This window comes from Oncorhynchus kisutch, linkage group LG6 (assembly GCF_002021735.2).
Source record: "Oncorhynchus kisutch isolate 150728-3 linkage group LG6, Okis_V2, whole genome shotgun sequence".
Lineage (NCBI taxonomy): Eukaryota > Metazoa > Chordata > Actinopteri > Salmoniformes > Salmonidae > Oncorhynchus > Oncorhynchus kisutch.
In genome coordinates, this window is record NC_034179.2 from 76,881,948 (window position 1) to 76,902,440 (window position 20,493).

The 20,493-nt window shown below is 41.2% G+C and overlaps 1 protein-coding gene across 1 annotated transcript; it reads right to left on the reverse strand.

Annotated features, from left to right (window-relative positions):
• Window positions 1-2,345: 2,345 nt before the first annotated feature.
• Window positions 2,346-17,662, reverse strand: LOC109887332 (ral guanine nucleotide dissociation stimulator-like 1). Its single transcript, XM_031827665.1, has 17 exons — window positions 17,324-17,662; window positions 12,456-12,745; window positions 11,751-11,795; window positions 11,495-11,664; window positions 11,241-11,386; window positions 10,896-11,132; window positions 10,621-10,724; window positions 10,152-10,236; window positions 9,204-9,275; window positions 8,119-8,205; window positions 7,930-7,962; window positions 7,447-7,568; window positions 6,976-7,065; window positions 6,628-6,754; window positions 5,901-6,161; window positions 5,440-5,554; window positions 2,346-5,201 (listed from the first exon to the last, which is right to left on the reverse strand). The coding sequence occupies exons 1-17, from the start codon at window positions 17,345-17,347 to the stop codon at window positions 5,062-5,064; spliced, it is 2,148 nt and encodes a 715-aa protein (XP_031683525.1). The 5' UTR covers window positions 17,348-17,662; the 3' UTR covers window positions 2,346-5,061.
• Window positions 17,663-20,493: the final 2,831 nt, after the last annotated feature.

A 20,493-nucleotide genomic window follows, 5' to 3' on the forward strand; every position in this document is an offset into this window, starting at 1 on the left:
CTCAATTAGCATTGTTTTCCAGAGCTAATAGAAGAATGTAGCATTGAGTATAACACCATAAAGGTTATGAAATGAGTAACGTTACATCGTGTCTCCAAGGTTATACGGAATATACACAAAAACATTATGCTACAGTAGAAACGACATAACACGACATGCAGAAAGTATTACAACGTAATATGGCAATTACTTTGATAGAATGCACACATTTTCAAAGTAATTATTTGTAACAAAACAACTTTGATTGCGATGCAGGCAACAGACGGAAAATGTGAACACGTGTATGCAGGACAGGAGATGAGCAAATGTCTGCAGACTTGAACTGCACAAAAAATTGTGAAGTGTTTGGGGAATTCTGTCCGGGTCAGAAATGTCAACAAAAAGTAATTGGTCCGCAAAAGTAAAAATGACTACTTTTATGTGAATGAATGATTCGGAACACACCTCAATTCAAACTGTTATTAGAAAATAAAAAACTTGTTAGAAAATCATTTAAAATTGAGCGCGGATTAAATGTACTGTTACGTAACAATCACATTCTGGAATGGAGAGAACGTTCTAACATCATGTGCATAAAAAAACTCACACTGGGGCGACCGTTTGAGATATTTGGAACTCACGCACGAAAGGGTTATTCCTGTATTGACGCTTTGCTTGTTTGATGGTTCGTCTGAGTGCATAGCGGGATTTCTTATAAAGGTCTGGATTAGTCTCCCACTCCTTGAAAGCGACAGCTCTAGCCTTTAGCTCGATGTGGATGTTGCCTGTAATCCATGGCTTCTGGTTGAGATATGTACGTACAGACACTGTGGGGACGACATCATTGATGCAATTATTGATGAAACAAATGACTGAGGTGGTGTATTCCTCAATGCCATTGGATGAATCGCAGAACATATTCCAGTCTGCGCTAGCAAAACAGTCCTGTAATGTAGCATCCGCGTTGTCTGACCACTTCCGTATTGAGAGAGTCACTGGGACTTCCTGCTTTAGTTTTTGCTTGTAAGCAGGAGTCAGGAAGATAGAATTATGGTCAGATGTGCTAAATGGAGGGTGGGGGAGAGCTTTGCATGCATCTCTGTGTGTGGAGTAAAGGTGGTCTAGCATTTTCTTCTTTGCTTATGGCCTTATAAAGTTGGTTGAGAACGGTCATCGTGCCAGCTTCGCTTTGTGGTGGTAAATAGACAGCTACGAATAATGCAGATGAGAACTCTCTTTGTAGATGGTGTGGTCTACAGCTTATCATAAGGTACTCTACCTCAAGCGAGCAATACCTTGAGACTTCTTTAATATTAGACATCTCGCACCAGCTGTTATTGACAAAAAGACACACACCCCCAACCCCGTTCGTCCAGAGGTAGCGTCTCTGTTCTGCCGGTGCACGGAAAATCCCGCTATTTCTGTATTGTCCGCATCTTCGTTTAGCCACGTCTCGGTGAAACATAAGATGTTACCGTTTTTAATGTCCCGTTGGTAGGATATTTATCCAGAGGTAATTTATCAGTGATACAGTTGTAAAAGTGTTTTATTAGTATTAATTATTATTATCCATATTTTGTCTCATTCACTTATTTTTTTACCTGCACTCTTGGATCCCGGAGCATAACATTTTCATTGTACCCTGCAATTACATCTGCTTCCTTGTACGTGTGACATAACACAATCTAATCAGGAAGCTTTGTTTCCCTATCACCATGAAAACCCCAGCAGTGTTGCAGTTCTTGACACACTCAACCAGTGCGCCTGGCACCTACCCTGTTCAAAGGCACTTCAATATTTTGTCTTGCCCATTCGCCATTTGAATGGTACACATACAGGATCCATGTCTCAATTGTTTCAAGGCTTAAAAATCTATTGTCTCAAGGCTTAAAATCCTTCTTTAACCCATCTCCTCCCCTTCATCTACAATAACAGGTGACATCAATAAGGAATCATAGCTTTCACCTGGATCCACCTGGTCAGTCTATGTAATGGAAAGAGCAGGTGTTCCTAATGTTTTGAACAATCAGGTAAATCACTCTAATATGGGTGGGAATACTTTAGAACAGATTTCCCAAATTAAAATCACTAGGATCTGATTTTCTGGTGTTTGTAGTATTTTATGTCCAACAACTAAAACAAATAAAAGTTCATTCTTTTTTTTGTTCAGAAAACTTGGGGGGCCAAATAAAATCACTCGTGGGCCAAATTCATGGCACCAGTTGGGGAACACTGAATTACATCATGAATATAAGTGCCAGTCTTACAGAATGGCATATGTTAGCCTATATATTCAGAGATATGGAAACCAATAATCTTAGAATGATAAAGGGAAATACAGTATAAGAAATGTTGACAAACACAGAGAAGGTGTAGAGAAACTTTATTTGGAGCACAGAGACAATGAAACTGGGCAGCTCAGTAAAAATGCAGGCATTTCTGAGATGTCCTGTTGCTTGAATCAATCATTTTTTCATGTTTGCAGGATTTTCACATAGCATTCTACAAGCCATATATATTTAACACAACGCTATTCATCTCAAAGAGACAACTAAGCAACCTCTGAGAATTCAGTTATGGCAGATTTGTAATATACATTGGATTTAAATCAGGGTTCAAATGACCCATTTGCAAGCGCTGGATGAAAGGGGTACGTCAATGCTCTGGCAGATGAAAGCGCCTCGAGTTATTTATAGCGGCTAAGTGTTTGAATTTTCTTTTCACCTTTTTTTCTGAATGTTGCATAACCAACTTGGTTCAATCATAGTGGAAAGTTTTAATATATCAAACACTTATTTGCATGATAGTCCTTCTAAACATTTAAATTAAGCTACTGTAGTGTCGTACACTGATATTTTTTAAAACTATTTTGGAAATGCCTATCAATCGGTGATTCATCTGAAAGTTTTAAACAGTCAAGAAACCTTGCATGGTTTAGAATAAAAACTAAACAAAAATATAAACATGTAAAGTCTTAGTCCCATGATTTCATGAGCTAAAATAAAAGATCACAGAAATGTTTCCTTATGCACAAAAATCTTGTTTCACTCAAATGTTGTGCACAAATTTGTTTACATCCCCGTTAGTGAGCATTTTTTCCTTTGCTAAGATAATCCATCCACCTGACAGGTGTGGCATATCAAGGAGCTGATTAAACAGCTCGATCATTACACAGGTACAGCTTGTGCTGCTGACAATAAAAGGCCAGTCTAAAATGTGCAGTTGTCACACGACACAATGTCACAGATGTTTTGAAGGAATGGGCAATTTGCATGCTGACTGCAGGAATGTCCACCAGAGCTGTTGCCAGAGAACTGCATGTTCATTTCTGTACCATAAGCCGTTGTTTTAGAGAATTTGACAGTACGGCCAACCGGCCTCAGGACCGCAGACCACATGTAACTATGCCAGTCCAGGACCTACACATCCAGCTTCTTCATCTGTGGGATCGTCTGATACCAGCCACCCGGACAGCTGATGAAACTGAGGAGTATTTCAGTCTGTAATAAAAAACCTTTTGTGGGAAAAAACTCATTCTGATTGGCTGGGCCTTGCTCCCCAGTGTGTGTGCCAGTCTCCCAAGTGGGTGGTCCTATGCCCTCCCAGGCCCACCGATGTCTGCGCCCCTGCCCAGTCATGTGAAATCCATAGATTAGGAACTAATAAATTTATTTAATTTGACTGATTTCCTTACGTGAACTTTAACTCAGTAAAATTAGTTGAAATTGTTGCGCTTATATTTTCGTTCAGTATACTTTACATTCAATTGACAAGTGCACACAGCCTTGCCTGACGACTCAAACTGAATTCTTCCACTGCTCTATCTTTGGTAACAGACTTCAGTCTGAGAGTGCGATCATTGAAGTCGTTTGTGGCGACGTCATAATGAGGGGTGTTGTACAAAACAAGGCATCAGTGGTTGATCATCTCTAACCCATCAGCATATCAAAGCCAATGACTAATTTTCAAAATGCCGATTTACCCACGTGTTCTGGCTCAACCTATTGGTTTCTAGAACCAATCAGACGGTCTAGATTGGATTTTCATTCTAGAAATCATCAGGGAGGTACTCAGATCCAGACTCATTGCGGAGGAGAAATTAACGTCCGTTGGCGAGTTTGGGTAGCTAGGCAACACAGCCATGGAGGCCCACCTAATCATCAAGAGCATTATAGGAGAAAAATAGAAAAAAATGTAAAAAAAATCTAAGTATTAACACTGAAATGCAACACAGAACCATTTAACACACACATTATCACCATCATTAAAACTTTGACAGTCTGAGTCCATAAATGTTTGTCAGTGTCCCCTCTACAGCAGCTGACTGTAGCGTATGTGGAATGCTATCCAGCCAGTCAGGGCAGCCCCTCCTTTCACACGCACAGCCCCAATCACTATCGCCATGACGGCGGGCTGATACCCTGGGGAACATAGTGATCCGGGTGAGAACATTCCCATCCACTGCTCAGGTGGCAGGCCGTCTCCTGTGACCTCATTCCCTTTTAAGGCTCATAGGGTGTCTCTCCCTGTTGGGAAACGTCAGTCATGTCTCTCATTAAAACAAATAGGTGACTGGTTTTGCTCAGAGGAGAAGAGACAAGAGGAAACAACTATTACGTGTCTGTATATTGGTGTGTGACTGAGGGAGAGAGTCACTGCTGATGCTGTTCCAATGCGACTCCTTTCCACAAAGTAAAGCACCTCAGGGAAGTCTGTGAGGAATGTTGAGTGTTGAATGGTGGAATTCATGTAGAGTTTCGCTCCACCAATAAATAAAGGACATTCTGTTCAATGGGTTTCAAAATGTAGCCCCAAATCTGTTGTCTTCAGCCGTATATATACACACAACACGTGTATTTTACATGATGTGCCATCATGCTATCATCTTCCACCTGTTCCTCTCATGGCACCCACTTGACAACAAACCAAGCAGAGGTCTGTCCATCATGGAACATTTAAACATGATTTTTGTCATAAAATAAAGTTATTAAAAACAAAAACTACAACCAGGTAAATGTCTGTACAAAATCCTTTGAACTCAGTCCTGGTTTGCAGTTACTCATCATTGCCATAGAACGGTGTCTACTTTGAATAACGTCCAAGGCTGGAAGTAGCGCACAGAGGTTTCTTTTGACCCAGTGGACACTGGTGCAGAACAAAGTCAAAGTTCGCTGACGTGCACATGGCGTAGAAGACGTTAGCTTTGTCCGGAATGAGCAACTCTGAAAAACAGAAGATAATGGGGTTGGTATGAGAAAGGAGAATATTACATACAGTGTACGTACACTATTAAAATGTCCTCTTCAATCATTCCAGGACAACAATATCTTCAGTAATATTTCTACTATAGGTAGGTGTAGTTAATGCCAAACTATAACAACTCTTTGCTTGACCGACACTGATGTGGCATCTTTGAGTGGGCATATGTACTGTGTAAGAGCACTGATTGTTTTAGCTCACCTCTTTCCTGGGAGATCAACTGTGTGAGGGTGAAGTCTTGACAGGTCAGGTGCTCCAGGTTGTGTTTTTCCAGGGCCCTCTGGATCACCTGGGCAGTTTTGTCCTGACTAGTCAGCTGAGAAGGACAAGTCAAACAAGCAGTTAATATGCTGTAATGAGGTAGCGAAAGCTACTTCCCCCACTTCGCTGATAACTTCTTTGAGGAAAAATGTACATACTACGACTGTGATATGTGGTTGTCTCACCTAGCTATCTTAAGATGAACGCAATAACTAAGTCGCTCTGGATAAGAGCGTCTGCCAAATAACTCAAATGTAAATGTAACCAACACAGCAGTTCTTATCTTAGTTTTCATCATATCCAAATGTACAGAGCTAGAGTACTACACACATGATCCCTTTTACATTTCCATAACAGGACCACAAGATAATCCCTACCGCCAGATCCCAACCCAACCTCACCAGGATGCTCTTGTACATGTTGCCGTTGCCAGCCTCCACACTGACCCTCACTATACAGGAGTCAGCCACCTGTCTGTTGTAGAGGGGGAGGGAGGTCATGGACACAGAGCGCTTGTGATGAGAGGCCAGCATGGGTTTAGGGTGGGCAGCCACTGGAGCAGAGAGGTCAGGCTGAGAACTGGAGGAACAACTGGAGGGAGTGGAGCCATCCGGGGAGGAGGGTAAGGCCTCCGCCACATTTTGACAGGAGCTGGACAGAGACTGGGACAAGGTAGAGAGACCGTACATGCATGAGTGCCTATTGAAATAATTCATTAGTCTTTCAGTTTGTCTGTCTGAGACATTGACCTCAGCACATTTGTGGACAACTGAAGTATTGAGCCATGCTTCACCAGCGAGGCATGTGCTAAGCAAACACCATGCCTGCTTGGCTTCGAGGACCTGGTCAAAAGACATTCCAGTTCTCAAGGACATCAGTTTCGATGAGATGTCAATGGGGATCACTGTTATGAATGGGAGGTTATAGAAAAAGACACATAATGGCAATTACTTTTGAATTGCTTCATGGTGTAACTACTGGTATTAGTAAAGCGTAACTAGAGGATGTTTTGTAGTACAGTGTGTTCTATTAAAACATTTGAAACAGCTTTAACCAGGGTGTGCAATGACTGACAGAAAGAGAGAGACAGTCAGAGGCATGTCTAAAGGGGATCGGCGAGAGCTGTACCTGCAGGCTGAGTGTGGAGGGAGGGGTGGAGAGATCCTCCATCTCAGAGCCACTGGACCCTGAAGACGACACACTGATCTCGTCTGCATGGGTTTTCCTGCTGGATCCCTCACTCACTTTCAGGAGTCTGCAAATACACACAGTTACAACTTTCCGCTAAATTAACAAATGTGGTCAACGTTGTGGTCAAACCTTAAATACTGTATTTTGTCATTGTTCTTTTACAGTTCTTGTTTATTTGCAACAATGTTACAATAGTTGTATATGTTAGCGATGGGGTGAATACTACTGTCTTGAGTAGAATTAACAAGATGGCAACTGCTGTTAAGAGAAGTGTTCAGTACTCACGAGGACAGTTTCTTGCTGAGCAAACGGTGGCTCCAGGCGCTTGGGGAGCAGAGGTCTATTGGAGGCTCCAGGTTTCTGGACAGTTCATAGCTGTGGCAGAACACAGAACACAGCCTTTTGTTCCAGAACACAGCCTTTTGTTCCAGCCCTGCACTAACACATCTGATTCTAAAAGCCTGAACACACTGCAGCCCTGTGTCAACCCCAGCTCTAGATGGGTTTTCTATTCATTTTCCTTAACAGGCAAAACCTGGGTAGGGATTATGGGAATTGTGTTTTACATGTAATTTGAGTAGTACATTTGGGTATACAGTATATTAGAAAGAGACAATTCAGGTTGTATAAAAGGTTTATTGGCTATAAGGGGCATAATTGTAAGACATTATTTAGGCCCCATCAATCCTACAAAGCTCACCAGCTCTTTATCTCCTCACTGATCTACAATAAAACCAGTGGGGGACAGGTTCTCACCTCTCCTGGTCAGTGAGCAACTTCTGGCCCTGCAACCAGGCAGTGATCCTGGTGTGATGGGGCAGGTTGTACTGAGAGCAGGAGGCTTGGAGCTGCCGGATCTGAGAGAGAATCTCAAACTCCTGCAGAGAGAGGGAGATCATGAGCCCATGTCAGCTATGTGGTTGTTATGTAACGTGTCCTGAACTAGTAACACCTGACAACAATTTTAACAGTCATGGGGCTCCAGTAAAGGCTAGGAGATAGTCATTTAGAGCAGTAAGCAAACATCCTTAAGCATAAAGGTGTGCACTTTTCCCTTCGGCATGTGAAAGTACCACTAAAATGTGTTGGTGAGTGTACCACCAATTCAATGCATGCCATGTCATATAACAAGGGTGAAATATTTATTAGACATGTTCGTACGCCATCTTTTGTTTTCTTTACATAAAATCCTATTCCCTACAGGCTTAGAGATCGAAGACAAAAACAGCAACAACTTACTCTCCTCCTCTTTTCAAAGTTTATGAGGTCCCCCTGTCAAAAATAGCACAACATGCTATTATACTTGACAATATGGAAGATTTATTATCAATATTAAACATTAAGATAGCAATCCGCTAAAGTAAATATAGAGTTAACCTAAAGTAGCTGCCATAACTGAGACGTCTGTTTCAATGGCTGTTTGCTTACCTCCACAGTATCTGGTAGAGCAGTGTCCAGCATTGTGAGGATAGTCAGGTATGTGCCCAGGTAAGGAACCACCCCACTGGAGGTGCTCTGAGGAGACAACAGTACAGAGACAGCATGTCAGCAGAGGATTCTAGTAACACAGCTTTAGAGAATGTGCATATGATGCTAGAAAAGGTATTGGTCTATGATTACTGTCCTTTCATAGCCTAGTAATCTGTGGCCATTTGAAACATCAGTGTCTAAGGATAGGATTGCTTCCTCTTGCCACACATGACACTCTCGGTCTTTGAATAGATTTCTCCTAGATTTTTCCTCGTGTGTTAAAAGCTGATGGGGATAGGGGGCTACATGTGACTTCAAGAAGCAGAAACTGCCACCGCAAAATACTGAGTAGACAGTACTAGGATGCTTCCTCCCCTTTCCACCCCCCGTAATAGCTTATAATAAATGTATATATCGATTTTTTTTTACTTTCAGATACACAGAATTCTGCTATAATTTCTATTTTATACCCCCCTTTTTTGTGATATCCAATAACGATCTTGTCTCATCGCTGCAACTCCCCAATGGGCTTGGGAGAGGCGAAGGTCGACTCATACATCCTCCAAAACATGACCCCCCCCCCCCCCCCAACCCGGCAGGCCAGCTGTTCCAATGTGTCGGAGGAAACACCGTTCAACTGATGACCAGAGTCCGCTTGCAGTTGCCCGGCCCGCCACAAGGAGTCGCTAGAGTGCGATGAGCCAAGTAAAGCCCCCCCCAGCCAAACCCTCCCCTAACCCGGACAATGCTGGGCCAATTGTGCACCGCCCTATGGGACTCCCGGTCAAGGCCGTGTGTGACACAGCCTGGGATCAAACCCCAGGCTGTAGTGAAGCTGCAACACTGCGATGCAGTGCCTTAGACCACGTCGCCACTTGGGAGGCCTCTGCTATCATTTCTGTCCATTTAATGTTGCATGGAAAGAAGTAAAAGCTAAACTCAAACTTATTGACCCCCACTATATATAGATAGATATATATCTCATGTCTACATATCATGTCTGCAATGTCTCTTACTCAATCGCTCTATGAAGTATTGCTTACCATCTGTCTGGCAATAGGACATCGCTTGGATATCTTGGGAGAAATATTATCCATGGCTGTTTGGCTTCCATCCTGAAAAGGGGTCAGATAGAAGCTAAATTCAGTCTGCATTTATGGCCTTCCATTGTCAACCTGTCCACTCATCTGCAATGACCTACAGCATATGCAAAGAGTCAGTCAAATATGTTCTAGGTCAGAACTTACTTTACCAGTTTATAGGGTCAACACCACATTGGTTGTTCTTAGAATAGACCCTTACACACACACATTATGTAAACAATATATTGAGCTTTTAAAATCCATGCAAACATTAGCACAAAACTGCTTTTGTTCAAAAGAGCATTTTGATAAGAACATGTGTCAAAAGCACAAATCCTGTGAGGCTGTTAATGCAGACACAGGGAGTAACTGAAACTATTTTTCTGGAATAGTTCAATTGAACAAGGGGTGGACCAATACAGTAAAATTAAATAAAGACGTGAGGCAAATGAAGGTGTTTCTCACGGAACTGCTGGGGAAATTGTCATTAGTGTAGTGTTTGTTGACAATGATGCTAATATTAGCATGTTATTTGGACATTCTGGACAATATGTAGAATTTTACTTTAGAGCCCGCTCACTGTAACCAGACCTAGTGAAGATTTGACACAAACACCCAGAGCCGACAGAAAAATAGAACACCCTCTCTTTTGCTTTGGGACAATGGCTTACTATTAACACATTGTAAGGCAATTTCACTAAACATTAACTTGACAGAAAGATGGGTTTTAATAAGTCGTAAAAGTAGAATATCAAGGTGCTTGAAGATGTAAGTAAAGGTCAACTGCTCTCAAAACAATAAAACACTCCATATTGTAAGTATTTCATATCGTCTGCATTACATTTGTGCAGAGACTCAAGTAAAGAAAAATGAAGTCAAATCAATTTCCTTAAGGTACTTGATTCTTACCCCCACACTGATCTCTCTGTTGCTCAACACACAGTTCTCATCAGGGAAGGTTTCACAGAGGTTATCAAAGATGGCCACGCTGTCCCTGAAGAAGAACAAACCAATTAAATCAATCCAAAAATAACACTCAGACAAGACACCACTAGCAACTTCATTACAAAAGATATCCTTGAAGCTTCAAAAGGATTTAGAGTTGGTAAGGCATGGCATGTTGACCTATAATTATTGTTAAACTATTCTTGACTGACTCAATAAAAATTGCTTATTGCATAGTCATGGCATGAAGTACAAACTAAGGTTAGTTGAATAATGTAGGTCAATTACTAGTAAATAATTTCCTTACTAAGCCTTACATTCTCAGAGGATAAGGACACCCTTGTTATTTTTTTTTGCTATATTCAGTCAATGTTATTGGCCCTCTAGCTTCATGACTCAGCTAACCCTTGCAGTGTGACCCGACAGTCCGTACCTACACACAGCAGCCCACGTCTTCCTCAGCCTGTAGACAGCATTGGACTGAAGGGCAGACAGGATGGCCCTCAAAGAGGAGAAATTCTTCAGCTGCCGACACTCCTGTTTCAGAAAACAGTCACAAGTTAGAGACTGACTTAGAACTTACTACTTACAACTAAATGCACTGAGAACCAGGATGCAGGTTAACGTTGTGTAAGATTGTGTAAGAAGGATGCACTTTGATTTGAAATTGTATCCCTCAAATGGTCCAAGTCCCTAGATGTGTCTGACCTGTCCTACTCTGATCCACTTCTCAATGACGCAGGCCCTCTGAGCTGGGCTGGAGGCCCTGAGGACAGAAGTGGGGCTGGAGGTGGGCCGGCAGAGCAGGGAGGTGATGACTCGGTTGGTGACTGCATTAAACTGGGCAATGGTGGCGCTAACGGTAGCAGACAGGTTCTCCTTCTTGTCTCTCTGGGACCACACACAGCCTAGACACTGGTAGGGAACCACCTTCCTAAACAGCCCCTGAGAGATGCACAGATAAGGAAGGTAAAATGGAAAAAGTGTGTTAGTGATCCACTCCTGAGGACGCATATTAAGAGTCAGAAATTATCTGCCATGATTGACACTTACAGCGTCCAGTCGGGTGAGCTGTTCTGCGATGCCTGTGACTGAGAAGTCCATGATGTCACCCTGATCCAGTGGGCTGTCCCATTCTAGGCATTCCTCCCTTGAGCTCTCATCTTCAGCCTGGGCAGAATGGCCACCAGTATCCATTTCTATTAAAGGAGAGAGGAATGACAGAAGGGGGTCAACAATGGTATTAAAAAATCAAAGGCAATTCACAGAAACGGTTAGGAAAAACAAGTAAATTGAGAATCCTGTACCTTCTCTCTGGAACTTATTAAGCAGAGTTTCAGAGCACTGGGACAGTGAACAGAAGGAGGATAGGCAGTGCAGGTGGTCGATCAGCAGCCTTAGGGAGGGGTGCTGAGGAGGATCCCGGAAGTCCTCACTGTTCTCCTCCAACCAAGTCTGGATCAGGGGCAACAGACACCTGAGGAGACAACGTGATGAAACAAAGTCTTCCCTGTTTCAGAGTCAAGGAAATAAATGTGATCAAGGGAAAAGCAGCCAGCTCACCTCCTGTGACATTCACTGTTGTACACATCTGAAGCCCCATTGTCCCTGTGAGAACAATTAGGAAGAGTGTCAGACTCATCTAAACCGGGACTGGACCACTGTCCTGTTGGTCACATTCTTCTTCAGGCTGTTTTTCTTTAGTCTGTCTCTATGCTCTGTTGTTATCCTGATACTGACCTCACTCCAAACTCAGTGAATAAATGTTGTTGTTGTAAAACCTGTAATTGTTAACTACCTGCTGGGTGCTTATTATCATTACATCAAAGATGCTGAGATAGTTTTTTCTTTCTTGCTTCCCTCACAAAATGACTATCTGACGAAACTACGTGACCATACACAGCGAGAGGTGTTGTTCAAAAACAGCCACTCTCGACATACCCTCTCATCTGTGTCCAACATAACATTCTGAATCCAAATTGGCTAATCTTATTTGTTACTGTGGTAACTCGGAATGTGTCAAAAGAGAGAAGGCAAAAGAAGAGGGAGAGACATTTTTAGTTCATTTCACCAAACATGAATTTGATAGAAGATGGTAAAACTACACTGTCAAGGTGTTTTCAAACTACAGAGATCAAACAACTTGCTCACATCATTTTATACTGTCTAATTTTAACAGTGAAACAGCTTCTGCATTATGCTCTGAGACAATGGTCAGGTGAAACATGATAGTAGTTATGAGTACTGTAACTTAATGACATGGCCCACCTCTGGAAGAGCAGCTCAATGAGTGCACTAGTAGTGGTGAACGTCTGGTAGGTGGACAGAAAGATCTGTCTGTAGTCAGGCTCCTGGCAGCAGGGGTCCAGGAGGTGGCTCACTAGCCGATTCAGGGTGGCTGCCTTCAGCCTGCGCACCTTGCAGGTCCGGTACTGGACGAAGGCAACGCATGGCCGGGCCTCGGTGGGGCTGGCTGGTATCTGGACGGGCTCCCGCCGCAGGGTGATTCCATACAACGCCCCCTCCTCAAACTCCTCACCCCACTCCTGCACTGGGTTCTGGGTGGGAAGGAGGAACTCACACAATGAGATGGCGAGACATGTACACCACTGACAGGACAGATCCTAAAGACCATAATGACCAACTGTGAGACCAGATTGATGTTTATGGTCCATTACAGTAAGCCTATTCAGAGGCATGCCCGCCGTGTGAGCAAAATGTAGACACTTCACCTGGGAGGTCTGTGATACAGGGTGCGCTTTGGGTTTATCAGTTATTCAGCTGGGAGGTCTGTGATACAGGGAGCGCTTTGGGTTTATCAGTTATTCACCTGGGAGGTCTGTGATACAGGGAGCGCTTTGGGTTTATCAGTTATTCACCTGGGAGGTCTGTGATACAGGGAGCGCTTTGGGTTTATCAGTTATTCAGCAGACAGGTGAAAAGACAAACTCAAGTTTACATCTGCACACACACACACACACCATCACAGATTTGTCTCAGGATATTCACACGTTGGTTTAGCAAAGATTTCTTCACTTTAAAAAGGTTTAATTCAAATCTCTTAGTTTACATTAGAGAAAACACTGAGCAGAAATGGAAATATGAATTCAATCACTTTGACAGCATCCCTTTTTCCCACATACATGTTTGCTGATGGAAGAAGTGCTCAGCAAGTGACTTTTTGGACATGAATGGCAAAACATTCAGGAGATAGAGGTGCTCAAAATTCCCCATTTTGCATAACCCGCCATACCATCAGACATCCATGTCTTAATCATTGGAAAAGATACATGGTTAAACAGGATTGTCAAACTCATTTAGAATTTCTTGAATACAAGTTATGATTATTTTTTAAAACTTTAACGTAAATGATCATCCACCCTGTATTTAAGAGCATGTTGTGTCTCAACTGATGGCGGGCACAACACAACCTCAGATTATGTCAAATAGGGTCGAAGCTACAACGTGCCAATTTGAACAAATATATAATTTTATGTTTAAGGTTAAATATTTTCCTGTGATGAAAACATGTTTGTCTCATGGTATGGTATGCAAAATATGCCAACTTTAAGCACCTTTCTCTGTTTTGGCATTCAGATGCAAAAAGTCACTTTCTGAGCACTTCTACAACGGGCAAATATGTATGGAAAGTTTTGTTCAAATCAAAAGGGGTGCTGTCAAAAAGTGACTGAATTCAAATGGAATTACCCAATTACAACATTTCATACAATAGTCTGCATATTTAGCAGGACAAGGAACATAACTCTAATGTATTCCAAAGAACAACATGAAAAAGGTACACAGCTTGCCTATTGAGGACAAGAGCAATGTGGTACAAAGAGACGGCACCTGGGTCAAATAATTGAAACGACATGATCTAAGAAACTGTAAATAAATCAGCATAATCCCCTTTAAAATATGCAACCTATTAAATCTACAGTGGCAAGAAAAAGTATGTAAACCCTTTGGAATGACCTGTCTTACTTAAATTGGTTAACCATACTGTTTGTCTATTGTTGTGACCTAGATGAAGATCAGATCAAATGTTATGACCAATTTATGCAGAAATCCAGGTAATTCCAAATAGTTCACATACTTTGTCTTGCCACTGTATCCCTCCACCCACTCCAGTCCTCCATACAAGTCTGTCACTAGCCCCCAATCAACCTCTCTGTTCTAATACACGCCCCTCATATCTGTCCACCACTTTCTGATATAATTTAGGCTTTCCCCCCTATGTCCCTATCAAAACTAAACAGTCTGGTTTTAACATTCGCACTTATATTATCCACGTATGAGCAAAGCAAATCATAGCATTTTAAGTCATATGCCATCTGACAGACATGCAGATGCGTATGGTGGGCAGAGCACTCAAGGCAGATTATAATCATTACCCAGCTCCTAAATTACAGAGGGTTACTGAGGTTCAAGGCAGGCAGACGTGTGTCACAATCTAATTATACACACTTGATAAAAGATCAGGCCAAGAAAGAGAGAGTATTATCGGTGTCGTGAGGGGACCAATATCACACCATTGTCCTTTATGGAATACTGCATTACATTATCTGTAGGCCTACATGAGGCCAAGGCTCAGAGATCCTAATTCTATGGGCAAGGATACAATACAGTAACATCTTTATCTTAGGTGCACCAAACTAAATTCAAAACAGACAAGAATTGTCCAATATTGAGACTAAACATAATGATACAAATGATATCAGGATAGCTCTCGAAAACACTTCTTCCCCGTATGTGAATTACATTTCGATGTTTTTTTTTTATGTTTAGAAACATAAATCATAGCTTTCAAAATCGGTTTTCGAAACACATTCCAGTATGCACCTTATATTTCATATCAGCGAGAAAAATGTTCAAATTGTGTGCCTCCAGTGACGAACTACAGTTCCTCCTAAGTTTGTCTTTTTTGAGAGAGAGATCAAATCTCTCTTTTTTTTATTAACAACAAATCAATACAGGAAATACATGTGGGAACACAAGTGTATACATAAATAATATACAAAGGACATTTAGGCTAGGGGGTACAATGTCACATTACACAAGGACATTAAGGGACATACAGACACTTATTATTCTAACAGCTTTTTTGTTAGTAGAGTATTTGTCTTAAAATAGTCAATTTTATTTTTGTAAGGTAAGAAAATGTGGTGTTTTGTTTATAAATGTACATTTGTGAATATGAAATTTGGCCAAAAGAATAATGAAATTGACATATAAATGTTTCAAGCTTATTTCTATCGTAGGTAAAGAATCCAAGCAGTACATCTCTCCACAATAGTGTGAAATCTTCATAAATGTGTTCAATTATAAATCTACTGATGTCTTGCCACAGTTTCCTTACATGAATACAATGCCAAAAAAGATGCAACACTGTTTGAGTGGTCATCACAAAAGGAGCAATTTGAGTTGATGTTTTCCTTAAACTTCTTCATATAGTGGTTAGCAGGACAATATACACTTCCTCCCCAGTTATGCTTACACACAGGTTAACGGAGAACGCTAGATAGCAAATTAGCACAGTTGGCAGCCTATGTCTTCCGTAAACATGCGATGTAACATCGAGATATGGCCGTGTAGGAACAATAACCCTAAAAGGTCGGTAGTAATTTAATTCTCGCCGATATGAAACATGATCCTTGTTTCCAATACCATACCGCAAGCGATGCGTTTTAACGTTTAGAACGAGTGTCGGGGATCTTTAACAAAACTGCCCCGACCAGAAAATACTAATTGTCAATAGTTGCTAAAGCAGTTAACATTATGATATCACCACGTATTGTTGGAAACCAGCTATAGGTCTAATACTCGTTTTTCCATTCAGGCAGTTTTATCTAATTAATAAATAGACCATGAGGCTAAAATATTGTAACGACCCTGGGTTTATAAGCGCGGATATCGACTCTGCCGCAGGAGCATGCTTTTGTGGAACAGTCGATAGCGCGCTGGACTAGGTGGGCTAGGTCAATGGTTCGAGACCTGCTCCCTGCCTGTTTCATTACAATGTGCACCCTCTGTCGTCACAGGACAATGATGCAAATAAAAGTCTCACTGACAGACATTCATACACTAAATACAAGGATATACTGGACATCCATGCAAGATGCATGCATTGGCAATATGTTGCAGTCTTATTCATTAGCTTATTCATAGACGCCTTCTGGCCAGGGAAGTTTTGTTAAGAACCCAGACGTTCGCTCTAAATGTTAACACGAAGGATACATACGGACAAGTGGAGGCTGGTGGGAAGAGCTATAGGAGGACATGCTCATTGTAATGGTTGTAATGGAACAGATTCAATCGTGTGGTTTCCATATGTTTGATCCAATTCAATGAATTTAATTCCAGCCTTTACAATGAGCCAGTCCTCTTATTGCTCCTCGGAAAAGGACCGTTGTCTTCTCGGGTATATATTTCATATCAGCAAGAAATACGTTTTTGTTGTTGTTTTTTCAAAATATTATACTACTACCCACCTTTATGGGGTTAGGGTTCCCACACAAACATATTTCCATGTTACAGCGGACAGACAGAAGACAAAGTCCACTGCCTATGCTAATTAGCTGCTTCTCAAAACACCTGTGTGTAAACAGAAGACTGATGCCACAAAGTGCTGTCACTGAAAAATACTGTCTGCTGCAACTGTGTTAAACCGTGTACAGTAAGTGTAGCCAATATTTTGCACTTGTGGAATGATTTGGGATGTGACATGAAAGAGGGTTTTAGGTTCCTAAAAAGATTACCGCAATTGTGAATCGATTCACGTTTAGATGGAGTATTTGGCTGCCATAATCAATTCACCTCGAAATAGAACAGCCAAGGTCCTTAGATTATACGGAGTAACGCTAGGCTCATTTAGTCCATTATTGGGCTATAGCTACACATGACTATAACCCTATGACAAGACAGCACTGTCTGATTTATGACCAACAGGTGTAAGAAGAGAAATTAGGCTATTAACCGCATTTGACTCCGTTCAAAACAGTGCATAACCTATAATTCAAAAAGCCTACATTACATTATAGTTCTGAAAAGAGTAAAACTAATAAGATAGTTATCATTTCTAAATGAAACGCATGTCGTACAACTACAAAATTCTTATGCATATCATTGGGAATTACCATTGATATCTCCCATTTTCCCATCTCGTCAGTCACCGCAGAACGTTTATGGTGTGATAACTTCCATCTTGTTCAAACTAAGTGTTGAAGCTGAAAATACACATCCACTTCGAATGAGTTGAAGTTTACGGCTGCATGGTGATATTAATAAATATTTTACTTAACATTTCTTTAAACTACATATTTAAAAAAATATATATCATGTTTTTTTTTTTTTATCTGCGTACTATTCGTCACATTTTGCGGCCGCATACAAGTAACACGCTATCACTTATCAAGCGCTTCCCATCGCTACCTAATGCCTCTGTCGCTAAATTCTTCAAAGCGAAGCTTGGCGTTCTTGCTTGAATCTCCCAGCTTTTATGCAGTGGGTGGCGGCTATGGGAACAACAGGCTTTTCATTTGAGGGCGGTCTTGATGAAAGGGGTGTGCTCTCTGGTCTACTCTTCTGTAAGTATTTGCATATTTCCTACAAAAACTACATAGGGGATAATCATCTGATCGAAACTCGAGCTCATTGCTTCTGCAAGTTCATCTTCTGGTGAGTTTTTTGTGATGATAAAGAAAAAACCTGGATGCCGAAAGTAAAATCTGTTGTAGGCGTGTTGGCAGCTCCACAACCTATGTATTCTATGGTAAACAAGGGTGGCAGAATGAGCACAATGATAATTAGGGGTGAGTGGGGTAAGTTGAGCCTCTCTTGTTTCTAGGAACCATAGACAGAATTGATCATTTGACCAAATATTTAGGAAGAGGTCATTTCATGGAGTCTGTGAAGAAAGAAACCACATGGAAAAATGGTAAGCAAGTTAGGTCCAAAAGATTTTCAGCAAGTCAAATGCATTTGTGTTAGAGGTTTCATAATGCTTGTATCGTAACCAAAGTAGATCATTTTAAGAGTGTTCTGTACATCAGTTGGGGTCTCTATGAGCTTCAATATGAGGTCCTAAACCTAGCATGAAAGTGCATTGTTGTACCTGTGTGGGTTAATATAGTTAAAATGCTTGCCTTGGGGTAAGTTGAGCCAGTGGCCATGGTGTAAGTTGAACCAATGGCAAGATGAGCAAATTGAAGTGTTTTCTTCCCATGTGTTATGCAAGGTATTATTGTTGGGATATGAGGTAAGAACAGGGCCTGGCCTACGATAAAGGTGTTCTAAAAAAGTACAACGTCTTTGTTAGATGTTAAGCCTATGTTAAAGGATGCTTAAAATGATTATAATACAAAAGTGATTGTGTTTAATTGTGTTTGGGAAATAGATGGACATGGTTTTAAAAAGGTAGTGTATTTCATTCAGTACATACATTTGTAGGTGGCTTAACTCACCCATTCCTGGGGTAAGTTGTGCCAAGAGATTTGTTTTGGACAAGCTGTGTTTTCAAAACTAATGTTTACATGAATTCTGATTATTTCCAGGGATACACGTCATCCTGAAATATATGTAGATATAATTATTAGAAAGAATACTAATTTCCCTTGACGGAATGACGCTGAATGTAAAAAAAAAAATGGCTAAACTTACCCCACTATGCCCTATTGCAAATAAGGACAGAACACAAAAATGTTTTATTTCTCTCCCTGAACACACCCACACGGTCCCAGAGTCTGCATTGGCTAGTGCCCCTTTTTCATTCTTCACAGCGAGTTGACAGTCTGGAAGACAGATGGACAGACAGAGAGCATTGATTTGGTTGATTTGATAAAGCATGTGTTGGAAACAAATCCTGATTTCAAATTTCCTGAAAGAAAGGTCTATTTTTTGTAAATCTCAAATGAGTGAATTCAACTATCTATTCTGCATCTTCTAAAACTAGTTTTTGATTTATACTGAACAAAAATGTAAACGCAACATGTAAAGTCTTAATCTCATGTTTCATGAGCTGAACTAAAAGATCCTTAACATTTTCCAAACATACAAAAAGTTAATTCTCTCAAATTTTGTGCACAAAATTGTTTACATCCCTGTTAGTTAGCATTTCTCTTTTGCCAAGATAATCCATTCACCTGACAGGTGTGGCATATCAAGCAGTTGATTTAACAGCATGATCCTTACACAGGTGAACCTTGTGCTGGGGACAATAAAAGGCCACTCTAACATGTGCAGTTATGTTACACAACATAATGCCACAGATGTCTCAAGTTTTGAGGGAGGGTGCAATTGGCATGATAACTACAGGAATGTCCACCAGAGCTGTTGCCAGAAAATGTATTAATTTCTCTACCATAAGCCTCCAGAACCGCAGACCACATGTATGGCGTTGTGTTGGGGGGTGGGCGGTTTGTTGACGTCAACATTGTGAACAGAGTGCCCCATAGTGGAGGTGGGGTTATGGTATGGGCAGGCATAAGCTACGGACAATGAACACAATTGCATTTTATCAATAACAATTGGACTGCACAGAGATACTGTGACGTGATCCTGAGGCCCATTGTCGTGACATTCATCCACCGCCATCACCTCATGTTTCAGCATGATAATGCAAGGATCTGTACACAATTCCAGGAAGCTGAAAATGTCCCAGTTCTTCCATGGCCTGCATACTCACCAGACATGTCACCCATTGAATATGTTTGGGATGCTCTGGATCGACGTGTACGACATCGTGTTCCAGTTCCCGCCAATATCCAGTAACTTCACACAGCCATTAAGAGGAGTAGGACAACATTCCACAGGCCACAATCAACAGCCTGATCAACTTTATGCGAAGAAGATGTGTCACGCTGCATGAGGTAAATGGTGGTCACACCAGATACTGACTGGTTTTCTGATTCACACCATTACTTTTTTTTTTTAAGGTATCTGTGATCAACAGATGCATGTCTGTATTCCAAGTCATTTGAAATCCATAGATTAGGGCCTAATGGATGTATTTCAGTTGACTGATTTCCTTGTATGAACTGTAACTCAGAAAAATCTTTAAAATTCTTGCATGTTGCGTTCATATTTTTGTTCAGTGTAGTCACTGTATGTGTAGCCAATCTGGGTAATTTGGCAGAATTATGACCTAAATTTAGCAATATCTTTGTTAAAGGTCCTGTGCAGCCAAAAATGTATTTTCCTGGGTATTCTATATATTTCCACATTATGAGGTTGGAATAGTACTGTGATCTTGTGAACATTATGGATAATGCCCTTTTAGTGTAAGAGCTGTTTGAAATGACCGCCTGAA

Bases quoted from the DNA above. Each gene is read 5' to 3' on its own strand.
- LOC109887332 (XM_031827665.1), bottom strand. From the start codon at position 17,347: ATGGGAAAATGGGAGATATCAATG. The intron at 11,133-11,240 runs GTAAGTGTCAAT...TGCATCTCTCAG, and splicing joins AGCTCACCCGACTGGACGCT to GGGCTGTTTAGGAAGGTGGT. The intron at 7,963-8,118 runs GTAAGCAAACAG...TATTTTTGACAG, and splicing joins CTCTACCAGATACTGTGGAG to GGGGACCTCATAAACTTTGA.